The sequence below is a fragment of the Thalassophryne amazonica genome, chromosome 6, assembly GCF_902500255.1.
Source record: "Thalassophryne amazonica chromosome 6, fThaAma1.1, whole genome shotgun sequence".
NCBI lineage: Eukaryota > Metazoa > Chordata > Actinopteri > Batrachoidiformes > Batrachoididae > Thalassophryne > Thalassophryne amazonica.
This window is the reverse complement of record NC_047108.1, coordinates 40396770-40413367: the sequence shown is the minus strand read 5'-3', so window position 1 is coordinate 40413367 and position 16598 is coordinate 40396770. Positions and strand designations below refer to the sequence as shown.

Genomic DNA, 16598 nt, shown 5'->3' with positions numbered 1-16598 from the left:
CAGTACTTCATACAGTGTGTTGCCCTTTAACATCAATGACAGCTTGGAGTCTTTTGTGGTAGTTGTGGATGAAGCTATTTATTTTCTCTGATGGTAAAGCTGCCCATTCTTCTTGGCAAAAAGCCTCCAGTTTCTGTAAATTCCTGGGATGTCTTGCATGAACTGCACATTTGAGATCTCCCCTGAGTGGCTCAATGATTTTGAAGTCAGGAGAATGAAATGGACACTCCAGAACCTGGCTGTGTGTTTGGGGTCATTGTCATGCTGGAAGTCCCAGCCACAACCCATTTTAAATGCTCTTACTGAGGGAAGGAGGTTGTTTGCCAATGTCTCACAATACATGACCCCGTCCATCCTCCCTTCAATTCGGTACAGTCGTCCTGTCCCCTTTGCAGAAAAGCACCCCCAGAGTATGATGTTTCCACCCCCATGCTTCACGGTTGGGGCGGTTTTCTTGGGGTTGTTCTCATCCTCTAAACACGACAAGTGGAGTTGATTCCAAAAAGCTCTATTTTGGTCTCATCTGACACATGCCCTTCTCCCATGACTCCTCTGGATTATCCAGATGGTCACTGGTGAACTTCAAACAGGCCTGGACATGTGCTGGCTTGAGCAGGTCAACCTTGCTGCCCTGCAGGATTTTAAACCATGACAGCATCATGTGTTACTAATGTAATCTTTGTGACTGTGGTCCCAGCTCTCTTCAGGTCATTGACCAGGTCCTCCTGTGTAGTTCTGAGCTTTCTCAGAATCATCATTACCCCACAAAGTGAGATCTGGCATGGAATCCCAGACTGAGGGAGATTGACAGTCATCTTGTGTTTCTTCGACTTTCTAATAAATAATCATAACAGTTTTTGCTTTTCACCAAGAAGCTTGCCTATTGTCCTGTAGCCCATCCCATCTACAGTGTTGTCCTTGATGTCCTTAGACAGCTCTTTGGTCTTGGCCATAGTGGACAGGTTGGAGTGTGATTGATAGTGTGTGAACAGGTGTCTGTTATACAGGTAACAAGTTCAAACAGGTGCAGTTAATACAGGTAAAGAGTGTAGAATAGGAGGGCTTCTTAAAGAAAAATGAACAGGTCTGTGAGAGCCACAATTCTTGCTGGTTGGTAGGGGATCAAATACTTATTTCATGCAATAAAATGCAAATTAATTATTTAAAAATCATACAATGTGATTTTCTGGATTTTTCTTTTTTTCTTTTTTTTTAGATCCTGTCTCTCACAGTTGAAGTGTACCTACGATAAAAATTACAGACCTCTCCATTCTTTGTAGGTGGGAAAACCTGCAAAATTGACAGTGGATCAAATACTTATTTCCCCCACTGTAGGTCAGCTAAGGGAGGTGCCAGTCCGTGAACAATTTTATAGACTAGTAGCAGAACCTTAACATCTGATCTCACTGAGGCAGGAAGCCAGTGAAGAGATGCCAAAATGGGTGTAATGTGGTTGAACTTTCTGCTTCGTGTCAAAAGCCTGGCAGCAGCATTTTGAACCAACTGGAGACCCCTAATGCTAGACTGCGGTAAACCAGAAAATAAAACATTGCAGTAGTCCAATCTAGAAGAGATAAATGCATGGATCAGGGTCTCAGCATCAGCCATAGACAGGATGGGACGGATCTTCACTATATTTCGCAAGTGGAAGAAAGCAGTCCTCGTAATATTTCTAATGTGGAGACCAAAGGACAATGTAGGATCAAAAATTACCCCAATGTTCCTCACTTTGTCCGTGTGATGTATGACACATGAGCCTAGGCTTAGCGTTAACTGGGCAAATTGATGCAGATGTCTCACTGGACCAAGAACCATCATTTCAGTCTTATCAGAGTTTAAAAGTAGGAGGTTTATAGACATCCAGCTTCTCACTGATGCAAGACAATCTTCTAAGGATTTTATGTGGATGAGATGACCAGCAGTTATCAGCATGTATAACTGAGTATCATCAGCATAGCAGTGAAAGGTAATCCCAAAGCGCCGCAATATGTGCCCAAGGGGTGCTATATAAAGGGAGAAAAGCAGGGGGCCTAAAACGGACCCCTGTGGAACCCCAAATTTCATGTCACTAAGATTAGAGGTAGTGTTACTGTATAGAACACAGTGAGAACGACTGGTCAAGTATGACGTCAACCATGCAAGGGCGCTCCCAGTAATCCCAAAATGATTTTCCAGCCTATCAAGTAGAATATGATGATCCACGGTATTAAATGCAGCACTGAGATCTAACAGCACAAGAACCATAGTGGTGTCCAAATCCATTGCAAGCAGAAGATCATTCACCACTTTAGTGAGAGCCGTCTCTGTGGAATTATATCTTCTAAAAGCAGACTGCAGTGGCTCAGAGAGATTATTTTCAGTAAGATAGTCCACTAGCTGCCGTGAAACCACTTTTTCCAGAATTTTAGAGCAAAATGGTAGATTTGATATCGGCCGATAGTTTTTCAGTACACTGGGGTCAAGATTAGGTTTCTTAAGTAATGGTTTAATCACTGCAGATTTGAAACATTTAGGAACAGATCCAGAAGTTAAAGAAAGGTTAATAATTTCCAGCACAACAGGTCCTTAAACAGTTTTGTTGGTATGGGATCAAATAGACAGGTTGTGCTTTTTGTTGATGATACGAGTTTCGTCAGCATGCCTAGAGAGATACTGTCAAATTCTGTAAATCTTGGTAATACCCCAATAATGGAGCCCACCTCAATGGTAGGGTGTAGTGGCTGGGTTAAGGCATGCTGGGATATGTTTAACCTAATGTCTTCTATTTTCTTCTCAGAGTAATCCAGGAAATCTTGTTCTGTAAAATGAGAGCAAACTTCAGGTGGTTGTCCATGAATAAGTGTTGCCACCGTTTTGAACAAGAACTTTGAGTTATGCTTGTTTTTGTTGATCAAATCAGAGTAATAGGTCCGCTTTGTAGCCAGTAATGCATTAATGCTGCGTTCACACCGGGCGCGACACAAGCGACTGCAGCCACAGGTTGCCATGTAATTCCTATGTAATGACGTGTTTTGGTGCCAAACCGCGCAGCGCGACGCGAGTGAAGCGATTTTGAGCGTTTTGCGCATTTGTGGCGCGATATTGCCTCGCGTCACGTCGCATTACCCTCCTCCCCAAATTGAAAAATCTGAACTTTTTCATCTCGTCGTGCCGCGATGACCAATCAGGGACTGAATATGTAGTGACGTGGAGATGTCTGGAGTTTGACTGAGGATGTGAACATGTCCTGTATCTGGTACCAGCCTGTGAGCAGGACTTATGTCTCTTTTGTCCTTTATTTCACAATCATGACAGAGTTTTTGGAGCAAGCAGCAGCACCACAGCAGTAGGGAGCGGAGTTTCTTTCTCCTTTTATTTTACGTGCACGCGCGAGTGAATCGTCTGTGGAGATTATTTTACTTATTAACTACACAGGTATATAATAAAACAAATGGTGACTGGTTTTTAAATACAATTATGACAGAGTTTTTTGGGGGGAGGTTTTTTTTTTTTTCTTACGTGCGTGCGCGAGTGAATTGTCTGTGGAGATTATTTTACTTATTAACTACACAGATGTATAATAAAACAAATGGTGACTGGTTTCTAAATACAATTATGACAGTTTTTTTGGGGGTAGAGCCAGCTGCAGCAAGCAGCGTAGTTTCTTTTTTTTTTTCTTACGTGCGCGCGCGAGTGAATCGTCTGTGGAGATTATTTTACTTTTAACTACACAGATGTATAATAAAACAAATGGTGACTGGTTTCTAAATACAATTATGACAGAGTTTTTGGGGGGAAGAGCAAGTTGCAGTCCACAGCAGGCAGCAGAGTTTCTTTTTTTTTTTAATTGTTTACATGTGCGCGTGTGAACGGGACAGGAGGTCCTCAAGCTGGGTCCTGCAGAGGAGGAAAGACTGCTGAAAGCAGCCGTCATCCAGACGCAGCTCCTGCAGCAAATACTCCCTGTATTGGGAGCTTTCCACAACGACTCGCTCCGTGTAATCAAGGTCCGTCATGTTAACTTGACTGAAAACCGGAGCTGGCGAGCAGAATGGAAGCTCCTCCTATTTGATGATGCACCGGGGCGAATTTTCACAGCAAAAGCAGAGCGACACACCGGGCGAAGGAGGCGCGTCCCGACGCCTGGCGACCCACGCGAATTTGTAGCGTCTGATCGCGCCTGGTGTGAACGCGGCATAGCATCACGCCATGCAAGGTGGAATACTTCTAATTTTGAACTACGCTATTTCCGGTCTAGACCTCTGGCCTTATGCTTGAGGTCATGCAGGTAATCATTGAACCAAGGTGACTGTGCTTTGAGGGGGGGGACGATTTTAACAAAGGTGGCGCAATCATATCGAGTGTCGTTTTGAGCACTGAGTTTAAACTATCCACAAGAATGTCTACTGATTGGATATTTGCCAAATGTAAGGCTAAGACATCAGGCAGTCTAGCTTCGAGTTCAGTCTTAGTTGAGGAGTTGATTCATCGCCGTAGTGATAAATAAGGTTGTTGTTCCACAAAACACGGCAGCGAAACCGTAAACTTAATAAGCGAGTGATCAGAGACCACTGATGTAAAAGGCATGATGTCAATATTCGTGACAGCAATACCACATGCGAGAACCAAATCCAGGGTATTTCCACTAATGTGCGTCGAGTCCCGAATGCATTGCCGAAATCCTAATGTATCCAGAATTTTCATAAATGATTTGCAGAAGGGATCAGAAGGCTTATTTATATGAACATTAAAGTCACCAATGATCAGAATGTTATCTGCACTCGTTGACAGGTTAGAGATGAATGCACCAAATTCATCTAAGAATTCAGAATATGGGCCAGTAGGCCTATAGACAAATTTCCCTAATGGGACAATAAAGTTGACCTTGACCTTGACGTACAGTGACAAAGTAATATGGCTGATTTTTATTCTGCTGACCTTGGCAATGCGTAATATCCTGAACAACGCGGAGAATCAGATGCAGATACAAGTTATATTTGTGACCCCCAACAGCTAATAAGCTAAACCTAGATTTATAAATAAGAGCAACAACCCCCCCCCCCCCCCCCCCCCCGCCTTGCTTTGCATCACGAGGGACATGACTAAATGTATATGCTGGTGGGCAGGCCTCATTTAAGGGGAGGACAGCTGTAGGTTTAAGCCAGGTTTCACATAACCCACTTCAAGTACGTCCCATGTGCAGTTTCCAGGCTGATGAGTCAAATTTTCCTCCAGTATTTTCTGATAACATGCTGCATTCACCCTGCCATCAAGTTTCCTGTGCCTTTGTAGTTCACACATCCCCAGAACATCACCAATCCACCTCCATGCGTCACAGTAGGAAGGGTGTACCTTTCATCATAGGCCTTGTCAGTGGTGACCACAGTTCCGCTAACCGGTAATTATGAAAGCTGATGTTTTCATTATCGGATTAGCTTCTCAGATAACTTTGAAAACCATCAGCGGACCAATTAGCTTCCGATAAATTTAGGTCAGATAATTTTTAGACTGCTAACATATTTTTGCAGGCATAGTGAATAAGGCTTAACAGTTAAAAACATTTGTGAAGTCTGAAATCAAAGACTTTAGTATCTACCTGTTAAATGTTTTTCAGTAGACAGACAGCTCTATCCTCTGCAGGCAAAGGAGAGCTGGTTACAGGAGAGACAGCTCTATTCGGTGTAGGCAGAGGATAGAGCTGGTTACAGGAAAGAAAGAAAGTGAGAGAGAGAATATATTCACCAGAGTTTTAGGCACAATAGACAGAGTTTAATGTGTTTTCCATGTGCAGTGGTTAAAGTGCACCCGAATCAGAGCATTTCAATGCATTTCTCCTGTCGTGAAACTTTACCCATAATGCACTGCAGCATGTGTGTCCCAAACATTAAAAACTTCAAAATTAGTGCATTACTTTAAAACTAAAACATAAAGCTGATATTTTCACTTTATAAAACACCAGATGTGAATTAATTTAAATAACTTGTCTGGAATTAGTTTAGTTAAAATTTTAACCATAAGTTAAAACTGTATGCATGTTGATGACTTGCGTGATATGCTGGTGAGTATGTATTGTGTAAATAGAAATTGCTTTTATTCCTCATTCTCCTCGGTCACTAGGTCTCTTTTGCTGAGAGAAAGGTAATCTGACACAGAAGCACTGGCTCGTTGTTGTGTCAGTAGCTGTTAGTGTACTGAAATCAATACTAAAAGTTATCAGTGTCTGTAACTTCCGATAACTTTTTTTTAGGGGTTTATCGGTTTAGCTTTATAAAAGATGACTTTTCAGTTAGCAGATTAACTGTTATCAAAGCTAACTTTTTGGTTGGCTGTGCCCACCACTGGGCCTTGTTGACTCCTCTCCAAATTGAATGTTTATGGTTGTGGCCAACAAGATTAATTTTGATCTCATCACTCCAAATGACCTTGTTCTCTGTGCTGTTTGGCGTATTGTAAATGGGATACTTTGTGGCATTTGCATAGTAATGGCTTTCTTCTGGTAACTTGACCATGTATCCCATTTTTCTCCGAGTGCCTCCTTATTGTGCATCTTGAAACAGCCACACCACTTTTTTTCAGGGAGTTCTGTATTTCAGTTGAAGTTATTTGTGGGTTTTTCTTTGCATCTTGAACCATTTTCCTGGCAGTTGTTGCTGAAATCATTGTTGGTCTACCTGACCGTGGTTTGGTTCCAACAGAATCCCTTATTTTCCACTTCTTAATTATTTTGAACACTGCTGATTGGCATTCTCAGTCCCTTGGATATCTTTTTATATGCCTTTCCTGTTTTATACAGTTCAGTTACCTATTCTGACAATTCTTTTGCTTTCCCTATGACTCAGAAACCAGAAACCTCAGTGCAGCACTGTATGAAAGATGCAAGGGTCTGTCAGGAGCCCAAAAACTCACTGACCTTTTATACACACACACTGATTGCAAGCAAACAGATCACAGGTCAGGATGGTTACCTTTGGTAGCCATTCAAACCTGTTTGTGTCAACTTATGTGCATGTTATCAGGTGATCAGTCATTTGATTAGTGTCTGTTGTCATTATGATTTAAAAAGAGTAAACACAGTTGATTGACAATAAATGGCTTCACACAACCACTAGCCATCAGTGAAAAAAGTTGTGTTATCATTCATATTCTCTGAAAAATGGCCAAAAAAATTTAAAAAAATTTGACAGGGTATGTAAACTTTTGAGCACAACTGTATATACCCTGGGTCCCACCTCTGCACATGTCCAAACCATCTCAATCTCACCTCTCTGGCTTTCTCTCCAAACCATCCTACTTATGCTGTCCCTCTGATATGTTCATTCCTAATCCTATCCATCCTCATCACTTCAAAAGAATATCGTATCATCTTCAGCTCTACCACCTCCAGCTCAGTCTCCTCTCTTTTTGTTATCACCATTGCCTTTAAGCTGTACAGCATAGCTGATTTAACTACAGTCATGTAGATTTTCCCGTTCACTTTTCCAGATATCTTTTTGTCTCAAATCACTCCTGCTACCTTTCTCCAGCCACCCCACTCTGCCTGCACTCTCTTCTTCACCTCACTTCCACACTCTCAGTATGTTGGATAGTTGACACCAAGTATTTAAACTCATCTACCTTCTCCATCTCTCCTCCTTGCAACTACACTATTCCACCACGGCTGATTTTCATTCCAGTTCTCTCTGACTTTCTTTCCCCTTCTCTACAGAGCATATCTCCATCTCTCCAGGCTAGTCTCAATCTGGTCTGTGCGCTCAAAACTGTCACACTGTCCTTGTACATATCCTGCACCACCCTCATATTTTTCTCTGTCACTCCAGACTTCCTCATACAATACCACAACTCTTGGCACCCTGTCATCAGATTCCTCTAATTCCACAAACACCCACTGTAACTCCTTATGGCCTTCTCTACACCTCCATCAGCACTCTTGGCTCAAACATTGCATCTACAGTATAAGTCACACTCTTACAGTTACATGTCGAACTAAACAAGTAGTCAGTAACAAAATTTATATCTGTTCATTCCCCATACTGTTTGATTACCAATAATTCCCTTATCTTTAATTTTACTTTCCCTTTCCATAACATCACAAGGAAGCAAATGACCAAGAAAGCTTGGATGTTTGTTTGACCTACAGAGGTGGAGAGCAGAGACAGTCTGGTGCAGATGGAGATCATCAGCGATCCCAGTGTGAATCACTTTGAGTTGGACAATTTAGATCCCAGCAGTTATTACATCTTCACACTGATGGCACGCACTGCTGCTGGAGATGGACCTCCTATCACTGAGAGCGGTGCCACCCTGCTGGATGGAGGTAAAATAAGAGCATTTACATTTTCTACAGTAGTAATCATACGCTGAATCTCTCAAGTATTATTATCTCATATCCTTTCTGGTCAAAACTTAAAGTATCAGTCTGTGATTTAACTTCCAACCCCATTTGTTTCCTTCCTCTGAAATGACTCCTTGCTGTCTTCTATCAGTTCCTCCATCAAATATCACCATGGTGGCAGGAGACACGTCGGTCAACTTGAGCTGGGTGCCAGGAGAGCGAGACAGAAACCATGGCTTCTCCATCTATTACCAAAGGAAGGGTGGTAAGAAAGGGATAGAGGAAGGTGTCTTACAATCTAAATTAATTAAAAAAATTCAAGTAAAGAATTCTTCAACAAACCACTTGAAAATTCAGTTGATTGGACATGTGCCACTTGAAAATAAATAAATGTTAAAAGTAATAAATACTGTAGTTCAGTTTATCTGTTTGCCATAATGACAACAAAGTAAGTCAGCTTGTGTGCTTTTTTATTTCACTTTTTGATGAGATTGATAGTTGAAAACTATAATCTTCAGTGCTAACATCTTTAATTGAAGAAAAATTGTTTACGATTGTTCATCAGTTGGGTTTAAAAATACTATTTATTGCTAAATATTTAATTGTATATTAATCTACATATTTAGCATTCACTAAATATATATATATATATATATATATATATATATATATATATATATATATATATATATATATAATCTGGCCCATTAGCACACATCGGGTGTGGTGTGGTGACTCTTGATTGACTCTAGATTGCTTTCTTTCACTTAATATTGCCAATATTCAAGCTATTCTGTCTATGGTAGATGCAGAGCCATTGATTCATGCCTTTGTCTCCTGTAGATTAGATTACTTTAATGTAATATTTTCTAATTTATGGCAGTCTTCAAATGCCTCAAAATGCTGCTTCTAGAGTTTTGACTAGGAGAAGAAAGTTTGATAATATTGCCACAATTTTGACATCCATGTGAGATCAGATTTTAAGGTTTTGTTACTAACATACAAAATCCTCCATGGACTAAATCAAATCAAATCAATTTTATTTATATAGCGCCAAATCACAACAAACAGTTGCACCAAGGCGCTTTATATTGTAAGGCAAAGCCATACAGTAATTACGGAAAAACCCCAACGGTCAAAACAACCCCCTGTGAGCAAGCACTTGGCGACAGTGGGAAGGAAAAACTCCCTTTTAACAGGAAGAAACCTCCAGCAGAACCAGGCTCAGGGAGGGGCAGTCTTCTGCTGAGACTGGTTGGGGCTGAGGGAGAGAACCAGGAAAAAGACATGCTGTGGAGGGGAGCAGAGATCGATCACTAATGATTAAATGCAGAGTGGTGCATACAGAGCAAAAAGAGAAAGAAACACTCAGTGCATCATGGGAACCCCACAGCAGTCTAAGTCTATAGCAGCATAACTAAGGGATGGTTCAGGGTCACCTGATCCAGCCCTAACTATAAGCTTTAGCAAAACGAAAGGAAAGACTAGAACATCTCTATCTGGCTGACCTGATTTAACCTTATGTACCAGCACATGCTCTGCATTCTCAGGAAGCATGATGATTGTATGTTCCAAAGGTTAAAAAGACATCAGCAGGTCACAGAGTGTTCTCTTGCCAGGCACCTTTTCTGTGGAACAGTCTGCCTGCTGAGATAAAAAAAAATAAAAAATGATTCCATTGATTCATTCAAATCCAGAATGAAGACTCATCTTTTCTCTCTTTAATATGACTAATATAGGTTTGTATTGAATTACCTCTCCCGTCCATCTTAAATTTATGTTACTGGTGTAACTGGACTCAGTCTTATATCTAAAGTGTAGGATTTTCTGTGAAACAGGGCTGTGTTGCCAGCGATCGCAATAGCATTATGGTCATTATTTTGTTGTTTGTTCCATCTGACTGATTTATGTTCTGTTTTGTTGTGTTCTGCTGTTCTGATGATGAAGATGCAGAAGGATCATCATTGATCATGAGATGTAATTTGCAAGAGGAACATTACACATATCCTAAAATAACTACCCTTACCTTCGCTGACAGTAAATGGAACATTGAGACAGTCTAAGTGCCTCTCCCACTGAAGGTTCAACTGTCTGCTCACCATGATGAACACTGGTCCAATATCTTTCCCACCTGGTTGATTCGTGGTCATTATGACCACACAATTATCTGCATGCCTAGCCCTATCATATCTGTCTTTGCATGTGTGATAATTCGTTGTACGTAGTTTATTCGACTTTCGGTTATTGCTAGTATAACCAAAGCAGATGGTCACCATTCTGAGTCTGGTCTGCTTGAGGTTTCTTCCTGAGGGAGTTTTTCCTTACCACACTGTCACCATGCTTGCTTTGGGTGTGGGTAAGGTTGAACCTTACCCTTGAGAAGCAGCTTGGGGGGACATATTGTGATTTGGCGCTATATATCAAAAATTGAATTGACTCCAGCTCCAGTTCACTCCTTGTGAAGCTCCCCTAAGTTCTTGAATTAGCTTTGCTTGACAATCTTCTGGAGGCTGTGGTCATCCCTGTTGCTTGTGCATACGTATGTCCCTGCCACAGTTTGTCCTTCCAGTCAACTTTCCATGAATATGTTTGGATACGGCACTCTGCAAACAGCCAGTGCTTTCATCAGTGACCTTCTGTGCTAGCCCTCAGTGTGGTGGGTGTCAGTAAGTGTCTTCTGAACAAATGTCAAGTCAGCAGTCTTCCCCATTATTGTGGTTACGTGTGGTGAACCAGAATGAGAGATTCATGGTTTTTACTGCATAATTAGTGAGTTGCTCAGACTTGAAATTAAATATTGTAACATTTTGAGATACTTTATTTCTTCTCCTTTTTTAGCTATAGGCAATCGTTTTCAAAATTAAAATTCAATCAATCAATCAACTTTTTTCTTGTATAGCGCCAAATCACAACAAACAGTTGCCCCAAGGCGCTCCACATTGCAAGGCAAGGCCATACAATAATTATGAAACACAGTCTACGTCTAAAGCAACATAACCAAGGGATGGTCCAGGGTCACCCGATCCAGCCCTAACTATAAGCCTTAGCGAAAAGGAAAGTTTTAAGCCTAATCTTAAAAGTAGAGAGGGTATCTGTCTCCCTGATCTGAATTGGGAGCTGGTTCCACAGGAGAGGAGCCTGAAAGCTGAAGGCTCTGCCTCCCATTCTACTCTTACAAACCCTAGGAACTACAAGTAAGCCCGCAGTCTGAGAGCGAAGCGCTCTAATGGGGTAATATGGTACTACGAGGTCCCTAAGATAAGATGGGACCTGATTATTCAAAACCTTATAAGTAAGAAGAAGAATTTTAAATTCTATTCTAGCATTAACAGGAAGCCAATGAAGGGAGGCCAACACGGGTGAGATATGCTCTCTCCTGCTAGTCCCCGTCAGTACTCTAGCTGCAGCATTCTGAACCAACTGAAGGCTTTTTAGGGAACTTTTAGGACAACCTGATAATAATGAATTACAATAGTCCAGCCTAGAGGAAACAAATGCATGACTTAGTTTTTCAGCATCACTCTGAGACAAGACCTTTCTGATTTTAGAGATATTGCGTAAATGCAAAAAGGCAGTCCTACATATTTGTTTAATATGCGCTTTGAATGACATATCCTGATCAAAAATAACTCCAAGATTTCTCACAGTATTACTAGAGATCAGGGAAATGCCATCCAGAGTAACGATCTGGTTAGACACCATGCTTCTAAGATTTGTGGGGCCAAGTACAATAACTTCAGTTTTATCTGAGTTTAAAAGCAGGAAATTAGAGGTCATCCATGTCTTTATGTCTGTAAGACAATCCTGCAGTTTAGCTAATTGGTGCGTATCCTCTGGCTTCATGGATAGATAAAGCTGGGTATCATCTGCGTAACAATGAAAATTTAAGCAATACCGTCTAATAATACTGCCCAAGGGAAGCATGTATAAAGTGAATAAAATTGGTCCTAGCACAGAACCTTGTGGAACTCCATAATTAACTTTAGTCTGTGAAGAAGATTCCCCATTTACATGAACAAACTGTAATCTATTAGACAAATATGATTCAAACCACCGCAGCACAATGCCTTTAATACCTATGACATGCTCTAATCTCTGTAATAAAATTTTATGGTCAACAGTATCAAAAGCAGCACTGAGGTCCAACAGAACAAGCACAGAGATAAGTCCACTGTCCGAAGCCATAAGAAGATCATTTGTAACCTTCACTAATGCTGTTTCTGTACTATGATGAATTCTAAAACCTGACTGAAACTCTTCAAATAGACCATTCCTCTGCAGATGATCAGTTAGCTGTTTTACAACGACCCTCTCAAGAATCTTTGAGAGAAAAGGAAGGTTGGAGATTGGCCTATAATTAGCTAAGATAGCTGGGTCAAGTGATGGCTTTTTAAGTAATGGTTTAATTACTGCCACCTTAAAGGCCTGTGGTACATAACCAACTAACAAAGATAGATTGATCATATTTAAGATTGAAGCATTAAATAATGGTAGGACTTCCTTGAGCAGCCTGGCAGGAATGGGGTCTAATAAGCATGTTGATGGTTTGGATGAAGTAACTAATGAAAAATTAAGAAATGCTTGAAAAATGTTATGTAATAAAATAATATTTTCACTTTCTGAAATATCTGACAAGAAATATTAAACTTTTTTTGTTTTTTAGATGTACCTGTGAGAGTGTGAGAGAGAGAGAGAGACATTTGATTAAAAGTGTTTGCATTAAACAATGCTGTTGTCAGCCCAGATGAAAATAGGTTATAGCCATTTTTTTATTAACTTTATATGAAAATGTTTGTTTTTACAACTGTCAAATGTTTCCATCAGGTTTTAGAGGTATTTATCAGCAAAACACCTTATTTTGACGTCTTAAAGATTTTAGAAAATCCTCAGTCTGTCTCATGAGTCATGACACAGATCCACACAAGATTTTATAATTTCTCATAGATGCTAGGTTCAACCTTTTCACCAGGTTTCATGAAAAACAGATGTTTAATTTCCCAGTAATCCTGCTTGCAGTTTCTATTGACTAATGCGGGTGGTTTCGACACGTCTACTCATAAGACACAGGAGGAGAAAGTGTTTGTACTCATGCAGAAAACAAAGTAGTTTCAATAAAGTGACTCCTTTGTGTGTGTGTGTGTGTGTGTGTGTGTGTGTGTGTGTGTGTGTGTGTGTGTGTGTGTGTGTGTGTGTGTGTGTGTGTGTGTGTGTGTGTGTGTGTGTGTGTGTGTGTGTGTGTGTGTGTGTGTGTGTGTTTGCAGTAGGCAGGTCTACGGTTGAGGTGTCAGAGATGGTGAACTCCACACAGGGTTTCTACTCACTGACAGGCCTCCAGCCGGGCTCTCAGTACCACTTTGTAATTAAGCACGGAAACAACACGTACTGGGACAACGAAATCCGAACAGCAGGACCAGGTGCGTGACAAACAGCACGGCACACTGTCAACAGTAACGCCAAAACACATCTATGGAGACTCACAGCACAACAATGAACAACAACATAAGCTCTCAAATTTACAACAGAAAGATCACAATTTAAAAAAAAGAAGAAAATAAAGATTAAAAACTAAACCATCCAAATCTCCCAAAGGACTGATTTCCAAAATTTATACTTCAATACTTTATTATGATTCTTCAGGATATGATTCTCTGAAGCGGTTGTGGGAGCGTGATCTGGAGGTGACATTTAATCCTGCAGACTGGGACAAGGGTTTTTCCTAAATGCACCTCAATCTCTATACATGAACAGTACTTTGATCTGTTACTTTGTTGATCCATTGTTTTATTTCACTTTATTTTAATTTTTCCCCCACTAAAACCCCAAAGAGCATATGTCTGTGAGTAATATTTACCTTTTTATGTTCATCTGACCTGTTAGGGTCTTCTGAGACAGTTGATAGATGTATTTTATAACTTAAAAACGGGACCGATGCTAATGCATTATCATGTCTATGGCATTTTCAATGTTAAAGTTAGCATTAAGCTGTTGCAGCTGTCAGCACATTTGTTTTCTGTATAATAATTCATGGCTCAGCGTTTGTTGTCGTAAAAGAGTCAAATGTATTACAAATTGTAATATTTTTTAATTTCTTTTTTATTTATATATTAGTAATAATAGCAACAACAATAATAGTAATAATAACCAGTAATGCTACAATACAATTTTAGAGAAAGAAACAAAAGAACCTGATTAAACACAACAGAAAGGATAAACCCAACTAACAATTAACATAAATAAATAAATAAATATAGAAATAAATAACTTTCCTGTGAACACCTAGTGACTCTTAAACCTCCACTTCACCCCTGTCTTATTTAAGTTTAATGACAATTTGTTTCAGTCAAACCACATCTAAGCTGTGTTTTTACACAAGAAAAAAAGAAAATGCAGTGAACTGCACATTTGTGTCTTTTTTCATGAAAATATGTTATTAAAGATCACATATTACACTTTAGTCAGGCCTTTAAAATACTTTTGTGGACTCTTTCTGTAATATGTTGTCAGTGGTTGAGATAGTTGCTGTAGGCATCTAAAATGCTCATAATCGGGTGAAACCTGATAGAAATCTCTTTGTGGTGTGTCGGTGATGTATATGTGCAAAATAAAACAAACACTACTCCAGGTATGTTTTTGACGAGAATATAACGTAACTTTGTTACAAGTTCAAACGTTGATGTTGCATGATAAAGGCCTTTTAATAATAACTCACTTAAAGAAATAATGGAAAAACTCATATGTAAGTAAAAAAAAAAACAACAACGATTAATCAAAAAAATAATCGACCAATGAATTGATTACCAAAATAATCGTTAGTTGCAGCCCTCGTGTTTAGGCTGAAATAAAATGTCTTTCCTAAAAAATCAAAGTCTGGATTTCAAAAAAGAACAGAAAAAAAGGGCAGGGAAAAAAAACTAAATGAGGGAAAGCAGCTGCTAACCAAATTCTTTGAAAAGAGAGGTGAGCTTGAAAGCTAGCTATATTGAGTTGGGGGGGGTCTGTTAAAATGCACAGGAATGCACCAAATTGCACCATTTTTCTAGAAAATGGTGCAATTTGGTCCCCCACACCCCCAAACTCAATATTGCTCCCCCAACTTTAAAAAGGGTTCTGACTCCCAGGTGTGATCTAAGGTATACATGATTTAGACCTGGTTTGACTACGTATTAGAAATTTGGTGTTTGCGTTAATAAAAAAGAACATAACAGTGTGTGGGGGGGGGGGGGGGGGGGGTGTCTTCAATATGGCTAGTACCTAGGGCCCAGAATTTGGTGCTACACCCCTGCTGATGCAGTCAGGGTCCTGCGACAGACTGGCACCCTGCCTCTCACCCTCTGACTATTGGGACAGATTCCAGCCCCTGTGACCCTTCATTGGAGTAACTTGGTATAGACCATGAATAAATGAATAAAAGGCAAGCTCTAAAATCACTGTTTTTCTGCCTCTCACAGAAGTGTCAGAAGTGGCCGGTGGTTTCGCAACCCAAAGTTGGTTTATTGGACTTATTAGCGCCATTGTGCTGCTGATTCTGATCCTGCTCATCCTCTTCTTAATCAAACGCAGCAAGGGGGGCAAATATGCAGGTAAATACACTTACACATGGTGAAACACACAGATTCACAGTTACTGCTGTACCTCTAAATTATTCAGTTAGTTTAATATTGTGTTTGTTCTTACAGTGAAGGACAAGGAAGATAAAGAAGGAGATTCTGAAGCTCGGCCAATGAAAGATGAGACATTTGGAGAGTACAGGTGTGTCTTTGTCCAAGAAAATATTCTAAACCATCATTCAACATCAGTAGTTCAGTCATATAAATTGTAACAATCATAGATAGATAGCTACAACCCCAATTCCAATGAAGTTGGGATGTTGTGTAAAATGTAAATAAAAACAGAATACAATGATTTGCAAATCCTCTTCAACCTATATTCAGTTGAATACACCACAAGGACAAGATATTTAATGTTCAAACTGATAGACTTTTTTGCTTTTATGCAAATATTTGCTCATTTTGAAATGGATGTCTGCAACACGTTTAAAAAAAGTTGGGATGGGGCAATAGAAGACTGGGAAAGTTGATGAATGCTCAAAGAACACCTAATTGGAAACAGGTGAGTGTCATGATTGGGTATAAAAGTAACATCCCAAAAGGCTCAGCTGTAGCAAAGATGGGGTGAGGATCACCACTTTGTGAACAACTGCATGAAAATATAGTCCAACAGTTTAAGAACAATGTTTCTCAACGTTCAATTGCAAAGAATTTATGGATTCCATCATCAACAGTCCATA

At 40.0% G+C, this 16598-nt stretch overlaps 1 protein-coding gene across 4 annotated transcripts in view; it reads left to right on the top strand.

Moving 5' to 3' along the window:
• LOC117512083 (neural cell adhesion molecule L1.1-like) overlaps positions 1–16598 on the top strand; it is a 166242-nt gene that overhangs the window by 140981 nt on the left and 8663 nt on the right. For all 4 annotated transcript variants that reach the window (XM_034172046.1, XM_034172044.1, XM_034172045.1 and 1 more), the window contains 5 exons: positions 8117–8293; positions 8463–8576; positions 13573–13725; positions 15760–15891; positions 15988–16060. In XM_034172046.1, coding sequence (XP_034027937.1) covers positions 8117–8293; positions 8463–8576; positions 13573–13725; positions 15760–15891; positions 15988–16060 — 649 coding nt within the window. The remainder of the gene's footprint in view (positions 1–8116; positions 8294–8462; positions 8577–13572; positions 13726–15759; positions 15892–15987; positions 16061–16598) is intronic.